The sequence below is a fragment of the Hylobates moloch genome, unplaced genomic scaffold (assembly GCF_009828535.3).
Source record: "Hylobates moloch isolate HMO894 unplaced genomic scaffold, HMol_V3 SCAFFOLD_2, whole genome shotgun sequence".
Taxonomy (NCBI): domain Eukaryota; kingdom Metazoa; phylum Chordata; class Mammalia; order Primates; family Hylobatidae; genus Hylobates; species Hylobates moloch.
The window spans coordinates 105,375,238-105,402,852 of record NW_026652277.1 but is presented as its reverse complement, the minus strand read 5'-3'; the positions used below and the strand labels follow the sequence as shown (position 1 = coordinate 105,402,852).

Below are 27,615 nucleotides of genomic sequence, written 5' to 3'. Positions count from 1 at the left end.
GGGTACTGTCGATACCGAAATTAATCTAACTTTGACTAGAGATTGGCTTATTATATTTCCCAGATCTGAAATCACTGTGGCAGCAACTATGCGAAGAATCTTAAAAGATTTCTACGTCGCTTAGCCTGCTTTTGCCACAGGTTCGCTTTCCCATCTCCCACTGTCTCAGCACCTTCTCTTTTTTTTCTCTTTTGCTTAGTTCCTCTTACACTCAAGCTGTGCAGGGGGATTTAAATTCCAACCCGGAACTCGGAATCACGCGCCTTGCATGACGGAAGTCGTAGTTTCTGTGACTCCTCCCTTCCCGCCTTTCAAGCCGATTCCTCCCGGTAGCTAAAAACTACAACTCCCAAAATGCATCCTTGGTTTGGCCCGCCCCCGTGCGCACGCGCTCTGAGGCCGCCGGATTTGAATCGGCGGCGTTGTTATTGACGCCATATTGGGGCCGGCGGCGGGTGGGAGAGTCCTACGGGGGAGGGGGAAGCCGTTGGACGTGTTCGCTCGCGCTCCTGCTGCCGCAGCCACCTCGCGATCTCTCTGCATCGATCGCCGCTCGCAAGCTACTGACTGTACTCGGGCGTGTTAGGAGCCGCGTTCCAGCCTCACACCCCACGGTGCTGTTTTCGATTTCAGAAAGGACCTAGTCTTCGCACAGAAGCGCCTCAGGCGCGGCGTAAAGCTCGAGCGGACGGCGGGGGCGGCCGGAGCCTCTCCCGGGGGAGCCGCGCCTGAGAAGGCGGAAGAACCCCCCTGACGCGACTGGTGTGTGCTTCTGCCCGCCACCGCCCCACCCGCTCTCACCCGGGCCGTCTCTGGCCACTGCCCCTGCCGCGGAGGCAGCGGCGGCAGCGGCTCTCCTTTCCACAGCCGGCGCTCCGCGACCCGCTTGGCTCCTGAGCCCGTCGGGTAGGCTCTCCTCGAGTTCCCGCTCTTCACCCCTTCCCTCGCCCTCTTCTTTCGTCACCCCTCCCCGACCCCACCCGAGCCCGGCGCCTCAGCTGCCCCCGGCCATGGCGTGCGGAGCCACTCTGAAAAGGACTCTGGATTTCGACCCACTGTTGAGCCCGGCGTCCCCGAAGCGAAGGCGATGTGCGCCATTGTCAGCGCCCACCTCGGCCGCTGCCTCCCCGTTGTCGGCGGCCGCGGCCACCGCCGCCTCCTTCTCCGCTGCGGCCGCCTCGCCGCAGAAGTATCTCCGAATGGAGCCATCCCCCTTCGGCGACGTCTCCTCCCGCCTCACCACAGGTGGGACCCGGCCCCGCGGCCGCCGGGGTAGTCGAGAGAACTGGGAATAGGGGTCCTGGGGCGTGGGATGTGGCCCCTGGGATGGGGGTGCCGGACTGTGTGGTTCTTGTTCTTAGCAAAGTAGTAGGGCAGCCACATTTTTTACTAGGTCCTCGTAGCCCGAGGACCTAATAAGACACAATAGAAATGGGCTGATGTCAAGGGGATAGTGTTTGGAGGTGGGTAGGGGCTTTGCCTTGCCGGTATTGGGTAGAACAGGGACAGCTTTTTCTTTGGGCCGAATGATTGGAATTGTTTCCGTAGTCGCTGGAGCCCCAGCGGAAATGATCAGAGAGGGCGATATTATTCGTAGATTTAGGCGAAAGGGTCACATTTCACCCCAATCTGGATGTGTGCCTTCCGTAATCGATTGGTTGCAGCTATTAACTCTGGGACTGGGTGGTTTGAGGCGAGGCTACAGCCCCTCCTCCAGTTCAGACATGGCTGATTTTAGTATAGTGGGGGTGGGGGGTAGGGATGGATGTCACTGGGGCGAGAGCTAGGCCTGTCATTAATCACCCACAAGAACGCCACTTTGGCTGAGTCAAGACCTGTTTCCCTAGCAGGGTCAACAACAAAGAAAATGCTCTTCCCGAGTACTGTAATATGATCACACTATACGTCTAGACCTTGAGAAATCTTGAACTTTTAATAAACACATTGCATTGAAAATTGGGGCTGAGGAGTTGCTTTTATTTGGAAATGCTTTATTTTTGCCCAACAAAGTATGTTGGGAAAAAACAACCTAGCCTTGAGAATAATGAAGAAATCAACCCAAGATTCCAAGGGACTTCTACTTTTGCTTTTCATCTTGAAACATTTCCTGAGAGAGACTATGGGGAATGTCTCTGGCTGCTTTGTAGGGCATGTGTATGCCCAGTTTTTTCTGTACTTTGAAATCCTTGTGTGCTCCTGGCACAGTCCTAGGATAGGCTTTTGTGGACTAGAAGTGTAAATGTTTCCTTTGTGTGTAGCATGCAAAGATTTCTGTGTGAGCCTTTAGTAATAATATCACCCTTTAGACAAAGCCTTTCCATAGCTTGATTTAAATGTCTCATTATCATTAGCTTAAAAAAGTGAAGTATATACCTCCATATTTGGTGACTTCCATTTGAAACTGACTTTAGTGGTTTTTTTTTTTTGTCACATTTTAGAATATTTTCTAAATCCATGGAGTGACCCTCGAATATGCAAGCTACCATTTTTGCTATTAAATATTTGGTCTAATTTAAGGACATACTGTTTTAGAGTTGTAGTGAGTTTTCACGGAAATTCGTAAATAAATTTATTTAATGACCTTACTAAACTGTCTTTTAATTAGATTGAAAAGGGATTTGTTGATTAATTGTTAGGCTTTACTTTGGAAAAAAAAAAAAAGGAAACAGCCAGTGTCAAGAATGAGCTACTGGTGGTTGACATTTTTGGAATTTGTTTTTTAGTGAAATGGTATCATTGGAAATTGAAATGGATTCTGTACTTAACTAATAAAGCCATTTCAAAATAACGTCATTAAGTAGCTAACCAGCAATAAATTTCAGTCGAGGGAGTGAATTAATACAGTGCTAGGTTTGGGAATTAAAGTACTATATCTCAATGTCAAAATAATCTTGGGCATGTATGTAAACAAATTGGGGGCTATAACGTGTTCCTCCCCTTTAAAGCACACTTATTCAGAAAGAATTGTGATCCTTTGTAAACTTGACTTTTCATTGGCATATCTGTAGCATTGGTTAATACAATTGGCTCCACATTAGCTCAAGTTTAAATTAATTGGACTATTGTAGTAAAACGACTGGAATTATTGGAATTGTTTAAGCCAGCTGATTGAGATTCACATTCACTTCTTCAAGGTGTTTTTTTTGACATCTACTTTGGAAGTTTGATTATATCCGGAAACCTAAGATCACATCCTTATTGATTCTGAGTCTGCTAAAAGTTATTTCAACTAATTTGAATATTATCGTAAAAAGTTTACTTGAGAAAACAAGTTGAAATTGAAGTTTTGACTTGCTAAAATTACATTTTTTAAACTGTAGTTTTGAATGACATTCTAAATGTAATTTAGTTTGACTTTGTGTTTATATGGCCAATTTGGGGTATGGTCTTGTATGTTTTTTGTAATGTCATAATGGGAGCTGCAGTGTTGTGCAGGTATCAAAGAGCTTCCCAGTTTTCATGTTACTAAACTTGGAAATAATTTTCTCATGCACCTGATTTTTAGCTTCCTATTTTAACACCGATTATTCTTAAACTTTATGGGAGTAAATACCCATCTGTTATTAACTAAAATGAGTAGTTAGGATTGGAAGTAGACAGTGGCTTACCAAATTGAGATTGGCAAACTTGTGGGAACTCTTTGTTTTCCTTTCACATCTGTGAGTTCAAGTATAATACAAATAATGTACAACTAGAGTACTAAAGTGAATTTTTTTCAGAGCATGTATACAATTTATTTTATCATTGTTCTCCTCTAGATACTTTCAGTTTCTGATGGCATAGCCGAAGTCATGTTGTGGCTTTATTAGTTTCAGGAACTTGGATGTCTGTTTTAAACCTTAGCTATCATTTTAGTCATCCCAGGAAGTTTGACTTGACTATTCTTATTTAAATATTTTTCAAACTGTTGCAACTTAGTACTAGGAAAAAGGAAGGGACTAGCTGAGCTGACGGAAGTTAAGCTTGCTTTCTTAACCGCAAGGCTTGGAGCCTTTATTATGCTAATTGGCATTATGAATTTTTTAGGGGCTCCTTAACACACAGCTATCCCAAACCTGTTTTTTAGGACACCTAAGTGTTACTAATTCAGAAATGCTGTCCAGGGTCTAGGGATGGTTGACAAAGTACAGCCATATGTTTGTGTAGCCTGCGAGCTAAGAATGTTCTTTACATTTTTTAAATGGTTGGAAAAGAATCAAAAGAATTATTTTGTGACACGTGAGAATTATGTGAAATTCAAATTTCAGTGTCCATAAATAAAATTGTATTGGAACACAACTGTGCTCATTCTTTTTTTTTTTTTTTTTTTTTTAAGTATTGTTCATTGCAGGTGACGATGGCAGAGTTTAATAGTTGTCACAGAGAGTGTATTGCCCCCAAAACTCCATATTTGCTCTCTGGTGTTTACAGAAAAAGTTTGCTTACCCTACTGTGGGGTGTCAGCAGTGAGGTTTATAATACCCCTGGGTATGGGAAAGGAAAAGTGATCAGTGGAAGTAAGGAGAGGGGGAGCAGAAGCATTGAATATCGTTGGTGAAATGAATACCTCTAGTAGCTGCATCAATACTTACCCTGGTAAGTTAGTTGAGAACCAAAATATGCTTTACTATTGGTTTTTGAAATATCTCATAATATTACCATTTAGCCAAAAGATTATCATGACATTCCCAAGAAAGAAATTATTTTAATAAAACCAAAATATTGCAACATTGTAAGAGACCGTCAGTCAAGTCCAGCACATTGTTTTCATTATTATGTAGTGAATGAATGGTCTGAAGATACCCTTCTGTGAATGTTAATGTATTTGTGAGTTTGTTAGGCACATTAATTCACATTGTTTATGGCTTGGTACCATTAATCTGCCTTAGGAATTGAATTCTGTGAAGAGTTTAAGTTCCTTTGTAAGAACTCATTGTACTTGCTGGAAACTTGCCATTGAAAATGGAAACTACAGCTTGTGAATGGGGAAGGGTTTATAGGAACATAGATTGTTCACCAGACATTGATGCATGCCTGCAAACGGAGACACCAGCTGTCTTAAATGAAATATAAATTGTTCTAGGCTAACAAATGAGACGTCTGTTGGAGGAGGCAGCGTCTCTCTTCAGATGTCATTTATATTGAGCCAGAAGTATTTTTTAATATTTTGTGGTTATTTAGACAGCTGTTAAATTGCTCCTAGTTTCTCACTGGATTTGGCAAATAAATGTTTTTAATGGTCTTTGTACTTTGAATCTTAAACCTGATATTCTATTTAGGGCTGTGTATGTAGCTGCAGGCACTGCATATTTCTATGATTTATGCATTTAAGAATCCTGTAAGTTTATGGCCATTAAAAACTGCAGTTGTATTCATTACTGATACAGAGCTTTTTTTTTTTTTTTTTTTTTTGAGACAAAGTTTTACCCAGGCTGGAGTGCAGTGGCATTATCTCAACTCATTGCAACCTCCATCTCCTGGGTTCAAGTGATTCTCACGCCTCAGCCTCTGGAGTAGCTGGGATTACAGGCGTGCACCACCACACCTGGCTGATTTTTTTTGTATTTTTAATAGAGATGGGGTTTCACCATGTTGGCGCGGCTGGTCTTGAACTCCTGACTTCAGGTGGTCCAACTGCCTTGGCCTTACAAAGTGCTGGGATTATAGGTGTGAGCCTGTGCCCCCGGCTTTTTTTTTGTTCGTTTGTTTTTGAGACGGAGTCTCTGTCACCTAGGCTAGAGTGCAGTGGCGCAATATCTGAATTCGCCTGCCTCCAGCCTCCTGAGTAGTGATTACAGGACACCACCAGCCCGGTAATTTTTGTTTTTTAGTAGAGTGGCTCCCAAGTAGTTGGGACTACAGGTGCCCGCCACCATGCCCAGCTAATTTTTTGTATTTTTAGTAGAGACGGGGTTTTACCGTATTAGCCAGGATGGTCTTGATCTCCTGGCCTCGTGATCTGCTCGCCTCAGCCTCCCAAAGTGCTGGGATTACAGGCGTGAGCCACTGTGCCCAGCCCCCGGCTTTTTTATTAAGGTAGAAAAATAAAGCCTAACTTGAGCACAGCAACACATACGCTAAACGTGGCTAGATTAGAGTTTAGCCCCTCTTTAGGTGTGGAAGGTACTAGTCACTATGGTTGCCATGGAGACATAACCTGAGATGTAAAGGAGAATAATATAAATGTCTTCAGTTTTTTAATGGCTTTATTGGAAAAAGAATGTAGTACATATTAATTGGGTCTTTGTTTTGTTTTTGTTTTCTGAGACACTCTTGCTCTGTCCCAGGCTGGAGTGCAACAGCACAATCTCGGCTCACTGCAATCTCTGCCTCCTAGGCTCAAATGATCCCCCTGCCTCAGCCTCTCAAGTACCTGGGGCTACAGGCATGTGCCACCATCCCCAGCTAATTTTTGTATTTTTTTGTTGAGATGGGGTTTCAACATATTGCCTAGGCTGGTTTCAAACTCCTGGGGCTCAAGCAATCTGCCCGCTTCACCCTCCCAAAGTGCTGGGATTACAGATTTGAGCCACTGTGCCCGGCAGGTTTTTTCTGCTAAGTGTTTTGATAGACCTAGAAGGACACAGTGATAGAAAGCTTTCGTTTTGAAAGACTGAGAATAAAAGCTTCAGTGGAAGTAAGATTGAGCATAAAAGCTTCAGTGGAAGTGCCCAGTTGTATCTTTCCTATTTGAAGAGATTTTTCTCTTTATTAAAGAAGAATGTGAAGTAATAGCATGGGTTAAGTTTGGGCCTCTTGAATAGTTGGTCCGTGAAACTAGATAATGGTATTAGGAGTGGGAGTAGGTATTTTCAAGTACCTGTCACTGAATTAGTTAACCAGCAATTTGTAGTCCCTGTAGTCCTTGTGTTAACCCTATGCCTAGCACTGTTGATTCACAGAATGTTCTCTATATATGTGAAACTACAGGGAATTTCTTGCCTTTGAGAGAACCGCTTGCTTTTAAAAAGGTACGAGAGAAAATATTTATTTAAGCCTATACAAAACAATCAGGCATCTTAAGTCTTGACATTTCCCAAGGTTCTTAGAGTTGCTATGGTTGAAAAAAAATGTAATTTCAGTTTTACCCTGTAATTCTGTACCAAATTTTCTTTTTAGACTGTTCTGTGACATTGTCATAATGTGTAACATTTTTGACAAAAAATGTGACTCAAACGAGTCGTAATAAATACTGCAATTAGTTTAAGACTTTGAATAATACTTTTCTGAGGCACTTTAAGTATATTTCTCTCTTCATTTTTCTGGATAATGATGAGAAACGTGGATTACATGAATTACAACATTTTAAGTAAGCCCATGTATAAAAATTTTTCTGTTATCAGATGTTTGCTCATTGGAAGAAACATTTTAAAGGGTTTCACAGGATTTTTAGAAGAAAATACTTTTTAATATGAAGTTCTGATTTATTTCCAAAGAAATTGAATTATTTGTTATAGCAAGTTTCTCACATGAGATGATACTGTAGCTATATTAAGTAGGGAATCCTTGCAGGTAATTTAAAATTCTAGTGGATGTTAGTTTTTCAGCTTTGATATTTATTTTGGGTCTATTGATCAGAATTTTACAGTATAATAGATTTTGTAATATTTCTGGTGACCAGGATTTTACAGTATAACAATTTTTGTAATATTTCTTGTGATGGTAGGCTTTGTTGGGTGGTAAACTTTCTAGCACTAAGAAAGCAGCTCATCATAATATACTTTTAGTTTGTCTTGGGGTGTAGCTTTTTTTCCCTTTAGTTTTTTCTGTCAGAAGTGTCATAGGCAGATCATCTTGAGATGTACTAGTGGCTATTGTGATTTTATTAACATTGTAATCTTTCCATTAAATACAACTTCTGGATTCGACTTTTTAGGTCTTTTGATGTACCGGATTTCTTAACATTATTAAAACATTTAAATTCTTCTTCTAGAAGTCACTTGTTCAAACCCTTATGAACCTCATTTGAGTTCCAGATACTGCACTGGCTAGGTAAAGAAAAGTAAGAGTCTCTCTTGAGAGACTGGTGATAGAGCAGCCACTGTTGATACTTTATTAGCTAGCACTTTATGCTTTATCAGTATACCTATTTTCATTTCTTATTAACATTTTTCCATATTAGTATTCATTTCCCCTTTGATAGCCTAAGTATTGAAATTGGTTTACTGATTAAATCACTTTTGAAACAGTTTTTTTCCTTAAAGTGTTAAGGCTTGTTTACTAAGTTTCTGAAATTGTGTCAGTATATGATGTGTATTCTCACTTTGGTTAGCATTCATTTGCATTTCTGTTAATGTTAATTCTTATAAAACTCCCTCAAAAAAATCAAACTAGATGGAATGGTTGGAGAGAGGGACTTGGATTTTTCTTTGTTTGTTTTTGTTGAACTGATTAGTAAATGAAGAGTAGAATGTACAGTGAAGTTTGAAGAAAGCCAATTTTTCAAACATTACTGTGCCCCTGAACTGTGCCTTTTAATTATGATAGGAGATTGCCTTCTTCCTCCTACTAAAATATGATTATCTAGAAGAACTTTTTTAAGTGGTATACTTGATTTAAAGTATAGAAGATTTTAGTTGCTATGATAGAGAGGGGGACCTGATGCTCACTGTGACAATCTTTCATAGCCAAGGGTAAAATAGTGCATTATCAGAGCCTGGCATTGTAATTAGTTGTACATGTGTGGAAATACTGACCTATCAACTTGGAATAATTCTTCACTGTTTTTTTTTTTTTGGTTTTTTTTTTTTGTTGTTGTTGTCGTTGTTTTTTGTTGAGACAGAGTCACGGTCTGTCACCCAGGCTGGAGTGCAGTGGCGCGATCTCGGCTCACTGCAACCTCTGCCTCCCGGGTTCAAGTGATTCTCCTGCCTTAGCCTCCTGAGTAGCTGGGATTACAGGTGCGCGCTGCCACACCTGGCTAATTGTATTTTTAGTAGAGATGGGGTTTCACGATGTTGGTCAGGCTGATCTTGAACTCCTGACCTCGTGATCCACCCACCTGGGCCTGCCAAAGTGCTGGGATTACAGGCGTGAGCCACCGCGCCCGGCCATTTCTTAACTTTTAAAACACCAATAAAACATTCTGGTTAGATATAAATACCTGTCCCGAGAGGAGGCATTTTAGACTCTTGAAGCATCCCTTATGTACATTTCTGGATGTAACATGAAGAGGTATTACAATTTTTTTTTATAGCTAGTGATTGCTGTTTCAGGGGTCTCATTAGATGAGAGTTATGCTTCATTTTGGTTATTGCCTTTTTCTTTTTTTTTTTTTGAGATGGAGTCTCACTCTGTCGCCCAGGTTGGAGTGCAGTGGCGCAATCTCGGCTCACTGCAACCTCCGCCTTCTGGGTTCAAGTGATTTTCCTGCCTCAGCCTCCCGAGTAGCTGGGACCACAGGCGCCCACCATCATACCCGGCTACTTTTTTATATTTTTAGTAGAGATGAGGTTTCACCATGTTAGCCAAGATGGTCTCGATCTCCTGACCTCGTTGATCCTACCACCACAGCCTCCCAAAGTGCTGGGATTACAGGCGTGAGCACCGTGCCCGACCGGTTATTGCCTTCTTGACAATCCCATTTTTTGAAGTTTCAGTGTATGAAAGTATAAATTATGCATAGTAGTGATGTCTCTATTCTAACTCCTGTTTTCTAAAAATTAACTTTCCTCATTGTGATTATTTATTTTTGAGACAGAGTGTTACTCTGTCGCCCAGGCTGGAGTGCAGTGGCACGATCTCGGCTCACTGCAATCTGCCTCCTGGGTTCAAGCGATTCTCCTGCCTTAGCCTTCTGAGTAGCGGGGATTATAGGCGTACACCGCCACACCCAGCTAATTTTTGTATTTTTAGTAGAGACAGGGTTTTGCCATGTTGGCCAAGCTGGTCTTGAACTCCTGACCTCAGGTGATCTGCCCACCTCTGTCTCCCAAAGTGTTGGGATTACAGGCGTGAGCCACTGCACCCAGCCCATTGTGATTTAACATTAGATGCTAATAGGATTTTGATTAAGTGTAGTAATATACTACTGGAGAGGGTAGTAGATGTTAAGAACTTGGGCCCTGAGGTCAAACCTGGCTCTGCTATGTTCAAGCCATGTGACATTTCAGAAGACATTGAAGCAGAGCCTCATTTTTCTCATCTCAGGAAATGTGCACATGATGATAGTAGCATATGCGTCTTAGGGTTGTTGTGAGAATTAAGAGCATTTACTGGCCAAGTGATGGAAATGGTCTCAAGAAGGCAACCTCAGATGGGACTTTTTACTGACCATCAAGTTTGCCTTTCAGTGAATAAGCCTGCCTTCTACAAGAGTTGCCATCAAATCACAGTTTTTTCATTGTTTTTAGTACCAGCACTACTGACATTTGAGCCTGTCCTGTTTTAGTATCATTGAGGATTAAACAATTATTAAAGCACTGTATATAGTGAGGGAAAGATTCCACTTTTCTCCAAAGTAACTTTCCTTTTGATTATTCTCTATTTCTTCTCTCAATTGGATCTTTGCTTTTGGCTTTATATATTCCCAGGCCTTCCATGAGAAAGTAAAAGAACAAAACATACTCATTTTCCTCCAGCTATCTTCCAGATTTCCTCCACTTCAAAATCAAATTCAAAGAGCTTTCAAATAGTCTCTTTGCTTCCATTTCTTCAGTTCTCAATTCCTGACATGCCTCAAGCAGCTCCTGTCAGGTAATCAGTGACTTCCATGACACTCAATCAGTGCTCCTCTTATTTGACCTTTCTTTCAGCATTCTGCCTGCTGGCACACTCCTTTCTTTTTGAAATGCCTTTTTCTCCTTCTTTGGCTACAATTTCCCTCTACTCCCTAGCTGTTCTTGTCTTTACCTGGGCATTAAACCTTGCAGTTCTTTAGTTCTAGCTTTAGCTCCATGCTTATCTCACTTAATAGCTCCCTAAGCAGTCACATGCCTGCCCCTGACTTCAGTTTCCATTTACAGATGTCTCTTTAATTTGTATCTTCAGTTGGTTCAGACAATTCCTCTTTAGTTCCAGCCATGGGAAATTTAGACTTTTTTTTTTTTTTTTTTTTTTTAAAGATGAGGTTTTGCCCTGTTTCCCAGGCTGGAGTGCAGTGGTGCGATCTCGGCTCACTGCAACCTCTGCCTCCTGGGTTCAAGCAATTCTCCTGCCTCAGCCACCCAAGTAGCTGGGATTACAGATGTGTATCACCATGCCCAGCTAATTTTTGTATTTTTAGTAGAGACGGTTTCACCATGTTGGCCAGGCTGGTCTTGAACTCCTAGCCTCAAGTGATCCGCCCACCTTGGCCTCCAAAGTGCCGGGATTACAGATGTGAGCCACCACGCCCAGCCTAATTTGGACCTTTTTATCGTCAGATCTTGGTAGCGCCTTCCCTCCACCACTAGAAGTCAGAATTTTTGTGAAATCTATTGACTTTTAAATGTTCACAACTAATTTACAAAATACATGGGATAAATAAGAGATGTATATGGACTTCTAATCAGCGTCTTATGGTGTGAGAGGTGGTCTTTTTGTTGTTGTTGAAACCGTCTCACTCTGTTGCCCAGGCTGGAGTGTAGTGGTGCAGTCTCCGCTCACTGCAACCTCCGTCTCCTGGGTTCAAGTGATTCTCCTGCCTCAGCTTCCCTAGTAGCTGGGATTACAGGTGCCTGCCATTATGCCCAGCTAACTTTTGTATTTTTAGTAGAGATGGGGTTTCACCATGTTGGCCAGACTGGTCTTGAACTCCTGACCTCAAGCCATCTGCCCACCTTGGCCTCCCAAAGTGCTGGGATTACTGGCATGAGTGACCGTGCCTGGCCTGAGAGGTGATCTTAATTCCTCTTTTTAAAAAGTGGTCACGTTGGTAAAGTAAATGAATTGCTTCATCATCAGTCACATAATGACGAATATGAATTTCGTTTTTTAAAATGTATTAGGAGAGATGAAATAATCATTATATATAGGTTAATGTCATGTAATGAGTTTTCCTAAGTAGGTCCAATCAAGTTAAATTAATTTGCAGAATATTTTCCTCCTACGAGAGGGGTATGTCTAACTTAGAATTACACTTGATCTTAGCCAAAAGGCTGAGAAGCAATGAACTTACAACTACAAAAACCAGGTGAGGGTGGCAAAATGATTTTAAGTTAGCTTAGGTATTTTCCTACTTGTAATAACCTTGCTGCTAATGTCTTCCTTTCCTTCCTCTCCACTCCCTAGTATGTCCAATAGTAAACCAACCACTTTTTAAAAAATGTTCAATTAAGAGTTGTTTTTTTTGTTTTTTGTTTGTTTGTTTGTTTGTTTGTTTTGAGATGGAGTTTCGCTATTATTGCCCAGGCTGGAGTTCAATGGCGTGATCTCAGCTCACTGAAGCCTCTGCCTTCCAAGCTCAAGCGATTCTCAGCCTCCCAAGTAGCTGGGATTACAGGCGCCCGCCACCATGCTCAGCTAATTTTTTTGTAGTTTTAGTAGAGACAGGGTTTCACCATGTTGGCCAGGCTGGTCTCCAACTCCTGACCTCAAGTGACCACCTGCCTTGGCCTCCCAAAGTGCTGGGATTACAGGCGTAAGCCATCGCCCGTGGCCAAGAGAGTTGTTATTTTAAGCAGGGGCTAGAAACTTTAAATACGCATAGTTCCAGACGTATATAAAGTAAACTAGGAGGGAGCTAGTGAATTCCAGTCCTGACCAGCAGCATCACCTCATAAGGAATGTAGAATCTTAAGCTCCACCCTTCAGAGTCTACATTTTAACAAGATCTGGAGGTAATCTGTGTGTGCATTAAAATTGTAGAAGCACTTGAGAACTTAGGCCCAAAAGGTAGCAGTCACTATGAATCTTCAGCTGAGTTTTGCCGTGTTATCTGGTTTTCCCAAGAGTAGTCAGAAGTCTGACTTATATATGTAAAACCACCCAGTTTTTAAATGTCCACAAATTAACATGTTTTTAAAAAAATCATGTCCATGGGGCTGAGTTTGGCCTGTTAGTCATCAGTTTGGCAAATCCTGGTTCCAGGTATGCTTTTTTTGTTTGAGACCGAGTCTCACTGTTGCCCAGGCTGGAGTGCAGTGGCACTATCTCAGCTCACTGCAACCTCCCCCTCCCAGGTTTAAGTGACTGGGATTACAGGCATGCACCACCTTGCCTGGCTATTTTTTTTGTATTTTTAGTAGAGATAGGGTTTCGCCATGTTGGCCAGGCAGGTCTCGAACTCTTGACCTCAGGTGATCCACTCGCCTCGGCTTCCCAAATTGCTGCGATTATAGGCATGAGCCACTGCGCCTGGCCCAGATATGCTAATTTTTTGGGGGGTGCCTGAACAAGTTGTTACAGGAGATGGGTTTGTTCTTCAGCTTGATTGTGCTGTACTGGAGTCCTCAAAGAGTCTGCCTTCTCAGTCTCTGCAAGCTGGCTTAGGTTCTACATTTATACTTATATAATAATTAACTGTATAAAAGGCATTCATTTATCTTCCCTACAGGAGGAGGAACAACTGGAATCAACTAGGTCAAATTCTTTCATTTCATTGGTACTGTATAGCTAGTGCTACTTATTTGAAGTAAATTACTCAATTTGTTAAAACCCTGCAGGTAAATACACATTACATTGCCCCTGTGGTTGTGGTTAATTGGAATAGAAGCTGAACCTTTTGCCTTGGAACCAAATGTTTCTGTAGCATGCACATTTTGGGTTTTGGATTTGGGGCAGTTCAATTTCCCCTTCTCCATTTATTGCGTGTTTTTTTTTTAATTTTATTTTGGAGACGGAGTTTCGCTCTTGTTGCCCAGGCTGGAGTGCAGTGGCTTAATCTCGGCTTGCTGCAACCTCCACCTCCCCCAGGGTTCAAGTGATTCGCCTACCTCAGCCTCCCGGGTAGCTAGGATTACAGGCACATGCCAGCACGCTTGGCTAATTTTTTTTGTATTTTTCGTTGAGACGGGGTTTCTCCATGTTGGTCAGGCTGAGCTTGAACTCCCTACCTCAGGTGATCCGTCTGCCTTGGCCTCCCAAAGTGCTGGGATTACAGGCATGAGCCACTGTGCCTGGCATTTTTTTTTTTTTTTTTAAGACACAGTCTTGCCAGGCATGGTGGATCATGCCTGTAATCCCAGCATTTTGGGAGGCTGAGGCGGGAGGATCACCTGAGGTCAGGAATTCGAGACGAGCCTGGCCAACCTGGTGAAACTCTGTCTCTACTAAAAATACAAAAATTAGCTGGGCGTGATGGCGGGCACCTGTAATCCCAGCTACTCTGGAGGGTGAGGCAGAAGAATCGCTTGAACCCAGGAGGCAGAGGTTACAGTGAGCTGAGATCACACCGTTGCACTACAGCCTGGGCGACAGAGCAAGCCTCTGGCCCTCCCCCCGCAAAAAAAAGCAAGAAAATAAAACTCAAGGTCTCACTCTTGCCGAGGCTGGAGTGCAGTGGCGCCATTGTAGCTCACTGTAGCCTGGCACTCCTGGGATCAAACTCTCTTTCTACCTCATTTTGCCAGTAGCTGGGGACTACAGGGGCAAGCCACCACACCTGGCTAATTTTATTTTTTGTGTTTTGTAGAGAGAGAGTTTTCGCTTTGTTGCTCAGGCTCATCTCCAACTCCGGGCCTCAAGTGATCCTCCTGCCTCGGCCTTGCATAAGCCACTGCATGCAGCCATGCTTTCTTTGTTATTACTCTATTTTGGTAGCTTGTAAGTTATTTGAGAAAATACTTAGTTAAGAGCTACATAACAATAGCAACAAGGTTAATGTATCCCCTTAGTGTAATATAAGCTGGAGGTGTAAAACTTATATTTACCTGCAGAGTTTTAACAAATTGAGTCGTTTCTTTCAAATAAGTAATCATTGGCTATATGTACCAGTGAAATAATAGTATTTTAAGGTGAATTTAAAATGGTATCAGCTCATTCTTTATAGTCTAATAGCCCTTGGTTGGATAAGAATATTGTCCTTAAGATTCCATCAAGGAGAACATAAATGTTTTAGTTTCTGAAGAGATGATCCTGGGAAAATAGCCAATTAATAAAGATGGGTCTCCATAGCAACTCCAAGTTGTGTGTTGTTTTTTTTTTTTTTTGAAACGGAATTTTGCTCTTGTTGCCCAGGCTGGAGTGCAATGGCTAATTTTGTATTTTTAGTAGAGACAGGGTTTCTCCATGTTGGTCAGTCTGGTCTCGAACTCCCAACCTCAGGTGATCCACCCACCTTAGCCACCCAAAGTGCTGGGATTACAGGTGTGAGCTACCATGCCCTGCCCAAGTTGTGTGTTTTAATTTAGAAAGTAGTCATGACGGTATCTAGTATGTAGTTCAGAACTGTACATTGCTCTGTTATTTTGGAACAGAGTGTCTTAGTTTTAAGTCTTAATGACTACTGCAAGTTTTCTTTACTTAATTATGTACAGGTTTCCATATCATTTGTGTTCCTGACTAGAACTGGCAGACTTTCAAGATCTCTTTTTTTTTTTTTGAGACTAAGTCTTGCTCTGTTGCCTGGCTGGAGTGCAGTGGTGCAGTCTCGGTTTACTGCAACCTCCGCCTCTCGTGTTCAAACAATTCTCCTGCTTCAGCCTCCCGAGTAGCTGGGATTACAGGCGCCCACCACCAATTAGTAGAGACAGGGTTTCATCATGTTGGCCAGCCTAATCTCGAACTCCTGACCTCAGGTGATCCGCCTGCCTTGGCCTTCCAAAGTGCTAGGATTACAGGCATAAACTACCGCGCCCAGCCCCAAGATTTCTTTTTTAATTCTATTGTTTTAATTGTCTTTCTAGGTCCACTTTCATTTTGTGTTTTCCAAAGATATTCCATGGAGAAATAAATGGTATTGATCTATAAAATGATACAGAGGGGCCCCATACACCTCATCTTAAAACTGTTCGCGAAACCTTAATGTTTGATCTAGTAATGATGTCTGGAGGAAAATAGTAAAGCTTTATGGGTCTCGAGCAGAAGTTTCTAGTTTCACATGTCAGAGTTTTAGAACTTAAATTTATGGACCCTAGAAAGATATTTTGACACCCCACCTCCCTTCCTTTGTGGTTCTCTTTAAACTTATTTTTAGTTGCTTCTAATTCCATGTTCTTCCCTTTGCTCAGTCTTATCTTGATGCTGTTTATCCTGCCCCCATCAATTCCATCATGCTTTTTATCCCATAACTACTTTCTCCTGTTTATATTGTTGACCTTATTCGTGGTGTCCAGCATTTCCTAAGTAATCAGTGGCAACTAAAAAGAGGCCTTTTCTTTCCACATTTACCTTATTTATTTATTTATTTTTTTGAGATGGAGTTTTCATTCTTGTTGCCCAAGCTGCAGTGCAGTGGCATGATCTCAGCTCACTGCAACCTCTTCCTCCTGGGTTTAAGCAATTCTCCTGCCTCTGCCTCCCAAGTAGCTGGGATTTCAGAGGCCCGCCACCACACTCAGCTAATTTTTATATTTTAGTAGAGATGGGGTTTCACTGTGTTGGCCAGACTGGTCTCAAACTCCTGACCTCAAGGGATCCTCCTGCCTCGGCCTCCCAGAGTGCTGGGATTAAAGGTGTGAGCCACTGTTTCTGGCCTCCTAATTTGTCATTAAAAATATTCCAAAAGAATAGGTGCTGACCTGTTAATACTGCCTACCTGCTAAGGAGAATTTTATTAGCAATTTTAGTGTCATGTACTAGGTTTGAGAATGAAAATGCTGAGTTGTAGAACTTGCTAATAATGACTTCCGCTTAGCAGTATTTTATGGTAAAAGAGTAAGGTAGTTTTTAGGATTTAGAAAAAGAATATATAGCCATTTGTGTGCTGTAGCTTGTCTTGAAGATAACTGTAGATATTTTGCTCTAAATGGTTGCTGCAAATTCAGTCTGTGCCTCATAAGCCAAATAGGAAGGCATATGATTAAAACTGGAATATGCAGCTGATAATACTGGAATATGCAACTGATAATACAAGTGAAGCTTGGACTTCATTTTTCTTTAATGAACTGTAAATTGTGTTGGCAAGACAATGTCAGATATTACATGTACCTTGGATAAAATAGTAACTTGCTGGTTTGATAAGAGATGCCCAGATCTAAGTAGCTTAAGACTAAGTAGACAAGTACTTGACTGATATATGGAAGGCCTTTATCTACCTGGTATGAAAGCAACTCAGGTTAGCCGAGTATCTAGATTGAGCTTAGCAATGTAGTTGTAGAATATTGAATCTGAGGAAATTTCTTGCGTTATCAGCTTCAAGACTGTTTATATCCCTGAACTGAAATAAATTGAGCTTGAGGCTTGCCGTTGCAGTTAGCTGTTTGCTACTTGTGTGGTTGAGATCTTGGCCAAGTTAAATTGGACCCTTCACTGCATAACATTGTTGATCACATGTTACCAGTATTAGAGCATTTGAGGGCACAGTGTGGCTTAGATGACATAGTTGCATCATATTAGATGTAAAAAGCAATGCAGGTAAAAGTATTAAAAATTCTAAAGCTCTTTAGCTGACAATGTCAAGTGTTGGCAAGGATGTGGAACAGCTGGAGCTGTAATACTTTTATGGTAGGAATGCAAAATGACAAATTAATTTAGTGATTTTATTTTGTAGGAACAAAATAAACCCTTCACTTGCCATATGATTAGGCAGCCCATTCCCACTCCTAGGTATTTATCCAAGAGAAATGAAAACATGTCCACCAAAGACTGGTACTTGAATATTCGTAATAGTCTCAAATTGGAAACAGTCTAAATGTCTATTAACAGGAGAAAGGCTAGCTGTGTGTGTATATATATACATACATACAATGGAATACTCACCAATAAAAAGGAATTTCTGATTCATGCAACGTACATGAATCTCAAAAGCATTTTGCTGAGTGAAAGTAGTTCAGACATAAAAGTCTATACTCTTTATGATCCCATTTATGTGAAATTCTAGAGAAGGCAAAACTATGTAGTAATAGCAGATGAGTGTTGGTGGACTGTATGGGGGAGTGATGATAATGGTAGTGAATTAACTGCAGAGGAGCCCAAGAGAAGTTTTTGGAGTGATAAAAAGTTATCATAGTTATGTTAGTTCCAAAACTGTATGTATGTACTTGTCAGAATTCAAATGAATTGTACATTTAAATTGGTGAATTTCGTCATTTGTAAATTATACCTTGAAATTGTTAGTGATGTCCCTAAGTATCTGATGGTATGGAGTTTTACAAAGATAAATTTTTTAAAGTTTTACTGTTTCTTAATTCTGGGTTAGCTTTCATTTGAGGTTATCAAATGAACAAATTGAGGTTGTTACTATACAAGCATTCTTTTGGTACATTTTAGTTGTGCTTTGGTTGACTTGTGAAGCAGAAGTAAGACTAAATCTGAGAACAGCTATGTGGTGATGAAAGAACGTATATAAGTCACACAAAAGATAAATATTAAGGTCAAGTTACTCCAAACTAGTACCTCCTAAAATCTCTGGTTATAAATAAATTTTATGATGTTTTGAATGGCACTTTTGATCAGGATAATGGTAGCTTTGGACAGAAAGTGATGAATGTGAGTGAAGCTTACTCTCTCTCAGAGAGCAAAATATAATGGCTGGGCACGGTGGCTCACACTTATAATCCTAGCACTTTGGGAGACTGAGGAGGGTGGAGCACCTGAGGTCAAGAGTTCGAGACTGGCCTGACCAACGTGGTGAAACCCTGTCTCTACCAAAAATGCAATTTAGCTGGGCATGGTGGCTCGCGCCTATAGTCCCAGCTACTCGGGAGGCTGACGCAGGAGAATTGCTTGAACCTGGGAGACGGAGGTTGTAGTGAGCCAAGATCACACCACTGCACTCCAGCCTGGGTGACAGAGTGAGACTCCGTCTCAAAAAAGAAAAGAAAAACCCTTTAGATTGTTGTTACTGAAAACAGGTCTGTTACTAAAAAATAAGGATATTTGTGTTTATCCTGGTTGATACTGGATGTTACATTAGTTTTATTGGGTACCTCTGGTGAATATTAGGAAACCCATTTATATCAAGGTATGCTTACCATTCAGTAGACAACTGTTTCATGCCAACACTGATAATTTAACAATTTAACCACTGTCACTCGATTGGAATAACTTTGTTTTCAAATTACAAAGTAGTTCAAATAAATGGAAAAGAACTGAAAATGACCGTAACCCGTATTAAACAAATGTTAACAAATGAAAAATGTTAAATACAGCTAAAGCACCCTGACATAACTATCCTGAAATTAATCATTATAGACCTGTTTATGTACACATGAATGGGTGATTTTGTACTTAAACCGCACATTCATGTATATATAAACAGGCCTTTTTATACCACAAAATTTACGTAAATGGTATCTTTAACTGGATATGTCTTGCAACTTTTTTTTCAGTTTAAATAATGAAACAGGCAGTATCTAAAATGTTTAAGGAACTTATTTGTCCTCCCAGAGTCTCTCAAAAATTCTGAAAGTTCTTCTCCTAGGGAAATAAAGTGAGAAAAGAGATAAGTGACAAGATTTTGTAGATATGGTGGTTATCTACGAAAACCACCAGTATTAAATTTTAAAAAGAATTATTGTATGTAAATCTTTAGCTTTCTTTTTTGTGTGTCATAAAGACAGGGTCCCTGTATGTTGCCCAGGCTGGTCTCGAACTCTTGGCCTCTAGTGATCCTCCCACCTCGACCTCCCAAAGTGCCAAAGTTACAGGTGTTGAGCCACCACACTTGACCAATATCTAACAGTTCTTAAATTAATGCATCATTATCAAATTGAATGTTAAGGCTACACCCCACTCTATCAGTCTTTTTATTGCCACCTAAACATTTCATTTTTGTTTAATCTTGCTTTGGATTTTGATTAGTAAACTTCTAGGGGTGTAGTTTCACGTTGATAACCTGTTAACTTGGGAGCTATGGAGTATGGAGGTGTAGTGAGGAAGTCTGGAAGGGGAGTGGAAACCCCTAGGCAGGGGTTTTCTGGAGGGGCCAGATGGTAATTATTTTGAGTTAGAAATCTTTCTGTAATGAATCATACTGGCCTAAAGGATGTGCCAGATATAATTTTACTCATTTGTGTGATTGTGGTTCAAGGTAATTGCACTGTGGTATAGTGGTTATTTATTGAGGACCTGTCATGTACCAATCACTTTACATGGTCTCCCCCTCACCCCACCCTCCAGCTCCAAGATTCAGAATGCTGTAGTATTCTTAGGTTTTATTGAGCTTAAAATAATTGGCCATGGCTGTTTAATGTATGATGACTTTTTAAGTTTCCATCTACTTTGTCATTTTGTTGACCTATTATCACTTCAGACTGTTGTGTGCTTGAATATACATAATCCCCCAAGCCGCTTCTTATTTATGGGCTTGGAAAAGGCATACAGGCAGTTGGAAAAGCCTGTTAGTGTAATAGTTCTATGTGATGAATAAATGAGCGTTGAGTTTGGAACTCTTAAGAATCTGAGTAAAATAGGTGTTTTGGTTCACAGACTCCTTGACCATTATTTTGATCGAAAAACTTTATTTTTGCTAGTCAGTGCTCAGCAAGAATATTGTTGAACAGCTGAATTCCAGTTGGTGTGTATGTGCTAAGTGAATGTCCGCATTTATGCTGAAATGAGTTCCTACCAGAATGTCAGTTTTCTGGATATTATTTGAAAGGAATATTTTGGGTAGATTAGTCCACTAAATAATGTTGGAAAGCCAACCTCTTTTTTAATATGAAAGTTTTTATCTTGCCAAATTTTAACTTTTATTTTAGAACAAATTCTGTACAACATAAAACAAGAGTATAAACGAATGCAGAAGAGAAGACATTTAGAAACGAGTTTCCAACAGACAGATCCGTGTTGTACTTCTGATGCGCAGCCACATGCATTTCTCCTCAGTGGACCAGCTTCACCAGGTAATAACATTTCTTGTCATTTACAAAGTTTATTATTTAGAGTGGGAAAAGTCTAATCCAAGTTGTCTTTAGTCATTTAAGCTATTATATCGCCTCTGAGTTTGAAAAAAACATTTATACAAGTAGTGCATGACATCTTAAAAAATAATATAGTACAAAATAAGGAATTACCACCTGGATTCCCACTAACCAGAGACAACCCCCTGCATATAATATCCCTAAAGTGGACATCCTGTAAGTACTATGATTTGTAGCCTTTATTAAAAAAAATTAACAATAGGCCAGGCACAGTGGCTCATGCCTGTAATCTCAGCACTTGGGGAGGCCGAGCGAGGTAGACAGGTCACTTGAGGTCAGGAGTTTAAGACTAGCCTGGCCAACATGGCAAAACTCTGTCTCTACTGGAAATAGAAAAATTAGCTGGGCATGGTGGCACGTGCCTGTAGTCCCAGCCCCTCGGGACCCTGAGGCATGAGAATGACTTGAACCCGGGAGGCGGAGGTTGCAGTGAGCTGAGATCGTGCCACTGCACTCCAGCTTGGGCGACAGAGTGAGACTTTGTCTCAAAAAAAAAAAAAAAAAAAAACAACAATACTATATGCTCCTTTGTTAGGTATAGATGTACCTTGTCATGACTGAACACTTAATGATAGATAATTCAGCTTAGAAGTTTTGCTGGTATAGTATTTTAAGAAATATCCCTGTATACATACCCTCCCTTACACACTTGTCTTATTGGGATAGATTTCTAAAGGTGGATTATTATTATTATTATTTGATCCTGTATCTGTCTTTACCTACCTTTTGTTGGGGGGAATGTTTGCAAATAACCTTCCTTTTTTTTAAAAAAAAGGGGAGGCGGGGAATAAGGGCTACTTGAAGCAAAGAGAAAGTTGAAGGTTTTGCTGAAAGAGAGCCATCAATAGTGGCTCTTACCTTTAGTAAAGTTCTCAGCAAAATAGCTTTTCTTGTGACAACAGTTGCCGTTGTTCAACGCTTTCTCTCCTCTCCCTAGCAAGGGAAGGAAGACCTGGCAGAGTAAAAGAATTTGCAGCCAGGCGCGGTGGCTCATGCCTGTGATCCCAGCACTTTGGGAGGCCGAGGCGGGCTTATCACGAGGTCAGGATATCGAGAACATCCTGGCTAACACAGTGAAACCCCGTCTCTACTAAAATCCAAAAAATTAGCTGGGCATGGTGGCAGGCGCCTGTAGTCTCAGCTACTGAGGTAGGAGAATGGCATGAACCCGGGAGGCAGAGCTTACAGTGAGCAGAGATCGCGCCATTGCACTCCAGCCTGGGTGACAGAACGAAACTCCATCTCAGAAAAAAAAAAATCAAAGACCATAACATAGTCAAATAAAATTAGATTGGGAAACATGAACTTGTTCAAAACTAAATACTGCCATGCCCATTGTGGGGGCCAGGTATTAGTGGTTGAAACATAGAGGTGAGGATTGGGGACTAGACTATATTAGCAGGAAACCAAGATCATTATTTCCTTACTTACTTCACTTAGAAGATCAGTTAACTGGCAGTCTTAAGTAACAAAACTGGGAATGTGAAAGTAAATTAAGATGGCCTTGGATAATTATGGAATAAAGCTGGTGTGCTTTGTTATTGTGGTATGCACAGTTCTAATAAGCATAGTTAACTAGCTCCTGCCATGCAGGTTATAAGGAGCAAGTTAAGAGAGTAAGTAATATTGGTGGTACCAGGGCAAATTCACAGAGTGAGATGAAGAAACAATTGATAACGAATAGTGCACTTGAATATGTATAAAATACTTTTAGCAGTATTACAGTAGATGTTATTACTACAAAATATTTTCTCTTTTATAAAAAAAATCCTAATAGGCATAAAAATGCTGAAGGAATATTTGAAACTGACAGATGCTGATGTTGCAGCTGCTTTGGGATTCTTAGTGTGATGACAGCGTAGTTCTATGGTATAGAGTTTTGAGCATAGCATTATCAGCTCAACGCTTGAGCTTATTTTTCCATGCGAATTGTTGTTAACTTAATGGGAATTAGTGGTCAATGTGTTCAAAAACCTTTAGAATCATTTATGCTTCTCCAGCAAAGTAGATTTCAGAATGTCTTTTTTGTTTTGTTTTGTTTTTGAGACAGGGTCTCACTCCGTTGCCCAGGCTGGAGTACAGTGGTGAGATCTTGGCTCACTGCAACCTCCACCTCAGCCTAGCCTGTAGCTAGAACTACAGGCACGTGCCACCACTGCCAGCCAATCTTTGTATTTTTACTAGAGACATGGTTTGCCATGTTGCGCAGGCTGGCCTTTAGCTCAAGGGTTCCACCTGCTTCGGCCTCCCAAAAAGTGCTGGGATTACACGTATGAGCCACCACACAAGCTAGATTCCAGAATGTTTTTTAATCTTTTTATAAAAGGATTCATGCTGTACCTTCTTTTTTTAAACATAAAAGTTTTATTGTGCCAACATGAAATTTCTTTTTTTTTTTTTCTGAGATGGAGTTTCGCTCTTGTTGCCTAGGCTGGAGTGCAATGGCATGATCTCAGCTCACTGCAACCTCTGCCTCCTGGGTTCAAGCAATTCTCCTGCCTCAGCCTCCTAAGTAGCTGGGATTACAGGCATGTGCCACCACACCTGGCTAATTTTGTATTTTTAGTAGAGATGAAGTTTCTCCATGTTGGTCAGGCTGGTCTTGAACTTCTGACCTCAGGTGATCCGCCCGCCTTGGCCTCCCAAAGTGCTGGTATTACAGGCGTAAGCCACCATGCCTGGCGTATTTTCTTTTTCAATAAAGGAAAACCCCTTTCTAAAGGTGTGAAATGATGGTAGAATAATTACCAGTTCATTGTGTGTAGGCTATTAAGATATTAATGGTATGGCTTTGAAGACTAAGTGTCTTTTTACAGGCATGATTTGTTATTCTGGCACTAAATAAAATTAAGTTTAGACCTGAGGTGTTCTTCATTCCTAGTGTAGGAAAGTAATTTAGTCACTAAAATACTTCATGGTATGGTATTTTCCAGAAAGGAGATAAGATGTTTTGTAATGGGACCCATCATTGTAATGTTTAAGTTTTGTTTATGTCTTTTTTAAATTTAATTTTTAATTTTTTGTTTTTATTTTTTTGAGACGGAGTTTTGCTCTTTTTGCCCAGGCTGGAGTGCAGTGGCGCGATCTTGGCTCACTGCAACCTCTGCCTCCCGGGTTCAAGTGATTCTCCTGCCTCAGCCTCCTGAGTAGCTAGGATTACAGGTGCCCGCCACCATGCCTGGCTAATTTTTTTTTTTTTGTATTTTTAGTAGAGACAGGCTTTCACCATGTTGGCCAGGCTGGTTTCAAACTCCTGACCTCAGGTGATCCGCCCGCCTCGGCCTCCCAAAGTGTTGGGATTACAGGCATGAGTACCACGCCCAGCCTTTCCTATGTCTTAAAGTTTTTTCTACTCACCCTTCAGTCTTTTTTTATCTTAATTACATCTTGCCATGTTTTTCCAGCGTCACCAGCCGATGGAATTATTATTTTGGTTGTTTTAAGACTTGTGAAATGCTGTGCTTAAAATCTGATTTTAAAATGCTTTTATATCAAGATTGAAGAGATCCAAATGAAACCTCTTCGTTTAGAAACTGCTTTATGTCATGGCTCTAAACCAGGTGCTATTTTTTGTCCTCATTGTACATAGGGACTTCATCTGCAGCATCCTCACCATTAAAAAAAGAACAGCCCTTATTTACTCTACGGCAGGTTGGGATGATCTGTGAACGTTTGTTGAAAGAACGTGAAGAGAAAGTTCGAGAAGAATATGAAGAAATATTGAACACAAAACTTGCAGGTATGAGGTGTGTTTATTAGAGTTTCCGAGGAACTCAGTTGTGCGAAATGCATTTTCCACGTGTACTTTAATTTCACTTTGTATACACTAGTGTGGTATATTCTCTGAGAATGAGAAAATTCAGTTCAGGAAAGGAAATTAACCTTCTTATAGCTCATGGCCCGCCTTGGTAACCTCAGGAAAAAGAATATTGGCTAGCCCTGTAGATCGGCAGTAATATTAGTATGTACCCTGTACTAAAAACTGATGTTAGTAGTTTACCTCAATTTGGTTGTGAATTTTTTGACTTTATATTTTTCATAACTTTGCCATCAATCTAGACATTTAAAATATCTAATTGGCTGTCACTGTGTAAGTCATTTGAGTATCAAACTGCAGTCCTGTTTTAATTATCAAAAAAATTCAGTAAAATTTGATAATTTAAGTAAATAAAATTTATTATGTATGGTAACAAATAGAATGTTTAGCCACAGATTTACTGTTTATATAGATATGTAAGCTTTTTGATTCTTAAGGAATTAATATAGAGGCGTTAATGTAGAGAAGATAATTTGCTTAGATATATAACAACTTTTTCTGTGATACTTGATCAGGTTTTAGGTAGTATTTTGTTGTTAGCTTTTGTTATCCTACTCTCATTGCAGTCAGTTGCCATTCATAGACCACATACAATAACTTTCAGAGTAGAAAGGTCTTTTTATTGAAAGTCCTTTGTTTTTTTTTTTTCTTTTTTTTTTCTGAGACGGAGTCTCACTCTGTCACCCAGGCTGGAGTGCAGTGGCGCCGTCTTGGCTCACTGCAAGCTCTGCCTTCCGGGTTCACGCCATTCTCCTGCCTCAGCCTCCTGTGTAGCTGGGACTACAGGCACCGGCCATCATGCCTGGCTAATTTTCTTGTATTTTTAGTAGAGACAGGGTTTCACCGTGTTAGCCAGGATGGTCTCAGTCTCCTGACCTCGTGATCTGCCCGCCTTGGCTTCCCAAAGTGCTGGGATTACAGGCGTAAGCCACCGTACCCTGCCAATTGTTTTCTTTCTTTTCTTTTTTTTTTTTTAAGTTTTTTTTTTTTAAGACGGAGTCTCACTCTGTCGCCCAGGCTAGAGTGCAATGGCACGATCTTGGCTCACTGCAACCTCTGCCTCCAGGGCTCAAGCAATTCTCCTGCCTTAGCCTCCCGAGTAGCTGGGACTACAGGTGTGTGCCACCATGCCCAGCTATTTTTTTTTTTTTTTTTGTATTTTTAGTAGAGATGGGGTTTTACCGTGTTAGCCAGGATGGCTTTGATCTCCTGACCTCGTGATCTGCCCACCTTGGTGTCTCAAAGTGCTGTCATTACAGGTGTGAGCCACCGCGCCTGGCCTTGTTTTTTTTTTTGTCTCCCAGGCTGGAGTGCAGTGGCGCCATCTTGGCTCACTGCAAGCTCCACCTCCTGGGTTTACGCCATTCTCCTGCCTCAGCCTCCAGAGTAGCTGGGACCACAGGCGCCTGCCACCATGCCCGGCTAATTTTTTTGTATTTTTAGTAGAGATGGGGTTTCACCGTGTTAGCCAGGATGGTCTCGATCTTCTGACCTTGTGATCTGCCCGCCTCGGCCTCCCAAAGTGCTCGGATTACAGGCGTGAGCCACCGCACCTGGTCCCAGCCTTGTTTTTAATTGTTAGGAAATAAATAAATCTCACCTAGCCTTTATGTCAGGTCATGTAATTGGACTAAAACCTAGGTTTCCTGACTAATAAGCTGCATGCTGTTTTTATTTGATACAGTTAGTACTACTGAGGAACTAATAAGCTGCATTCTATTTTTATTTGATACACTATTAGTACTACTGAGGTTATGTGATTGTCAACTTAGAATTGTTTTACTGTATATTTTGTATTTTCAGTTTATCTGGCTCTAATATTAAGGCATTTTACAAATCATGTAATTGACATGTACCTTTATTTATAGAACAATATGATGCGTTTGTGAAGTTTACGCATGATCAAATAATGCGACGATATGGAGAACAGCCTGCTAGTTGTAAGTATTTCACCTTTGAAGTTATAAACTGAAAATAAGACTGTCTTTTAATTATTTATAATTATAATTATTTTCATACTCAAAAAGAGAATTTAACAAAATTGCTGAGAATGTATGGAGGAAATAGGCAGCATAACTTTGCAAGTCTTTTGGTTACTTAAATACCTAGGGGCAAATTTGGGAATCAAGCTCTAGTATTCCTTTGGATTTTGACCTGTATTTTGCACTAATTTTCTTTTTCTCACCTTTTAGATGTTTCATGAATCACGTATCCTGCATTTTTGGGCTGCCTTGTTCCTTGTTGAGTTGTTGCAAGAGGTCCCAATTATGACATGCAGCAATGCCAATACCCCTTCTGTGAATACAGGTTATTTCAAGCTTTCGTCAGTGGCAGCCACTCTTAGGCAGCAGCAACTGGTTTTGGAAATTTCCCTGATGTCAGTACCACCTGGATGTGGACCTTTGCTACCTGTATTAATACCAGTGGCCTCATTTTGCTGTATCATTACAATTTGGCTTCTTATATTAATGTTTGAAAAGGATTAAAGCTGGTATTCTAGAACATGCCCTTCACTGGTTGTGTAAATAAAACTGTAGAATGACACTTCAGATGAAGTTAGTGTGATTTTAATTGTGCACTACAACCGAGCTGTAACCAGTTACTAATTTTAGAATGTAATCCCAGGACAATATTAAGCAAATAGCCTGCAGTGCTTCCTGTGAAATAGTGAAGGAGGAGGGCATTTCTGTATTCCAGGACTTCTTGGGGTTTCAGAATGGGTTTATATGATTTTTTTTTTGGTAGTTTTATTTATTCTATCAGTCTTTTTAACAAATGTTTATTGCTGCTTTTTTTTTTTTTTTTCCCCAGTGTATCATTGTTTTACTGCCCTTGTAGTACTGGAATTTAGTTGGAAGAATAAAACATTTACTTCTA

At 40.7% G+C, this 27,615-nt stretch overlaps 1 protein-coding gene across 1 annotated transcript; it reads left to right on the top strand.

The window, feature by feature from the left end:
- The first annotated feature begins 430 nt into the window (after positions 1-430).
- AKIRIN2 (akirin 2) lies at positions 431-27,615 on the top strand. Its single transcript, XM_032154972.2, has 5 exons — positions 431-1,245; positions 20,700-20,843; positions 24,511-24,660; positions 26,607-26,678; positions 26,931-27,615. The coding sequence occupies exons 1-5, from the start codon at positions 1,011-1,013 to the stop codon at positions 26,939-26,941; spliced, it is 612 nt and encodes a 203-aa protein (XP_032010863.1). The 5' UTR covers positions 431-1,010; the 3' UTR covers positions 26,942-27,615.

Excerpts from the sequence above, each read along its gene's own strand:
- AKIRIN2 (XM_032154972.2), top strand. The coding sequence starts at position 1,011 with ATGGCGTGCGGAGCCACTCTGAAAAGGACTCTGGATTTCGACCCACTG. Across the intron at positions 1,246-20,699 it reads CTCCTCCCGCCTCACCACAG|AACAAATTCTGTACAACATA; the intron begins GTGGGACCCGGC and ends CTTTTATTTTAG. Across the intron at positions 24,661-26,606 it reads ATTGAACACAAAACTTGCAG|AACAATATGATGCGTTTGTG; the intron begins GTATGAGGTGTG and ends CTTTATTTATAG.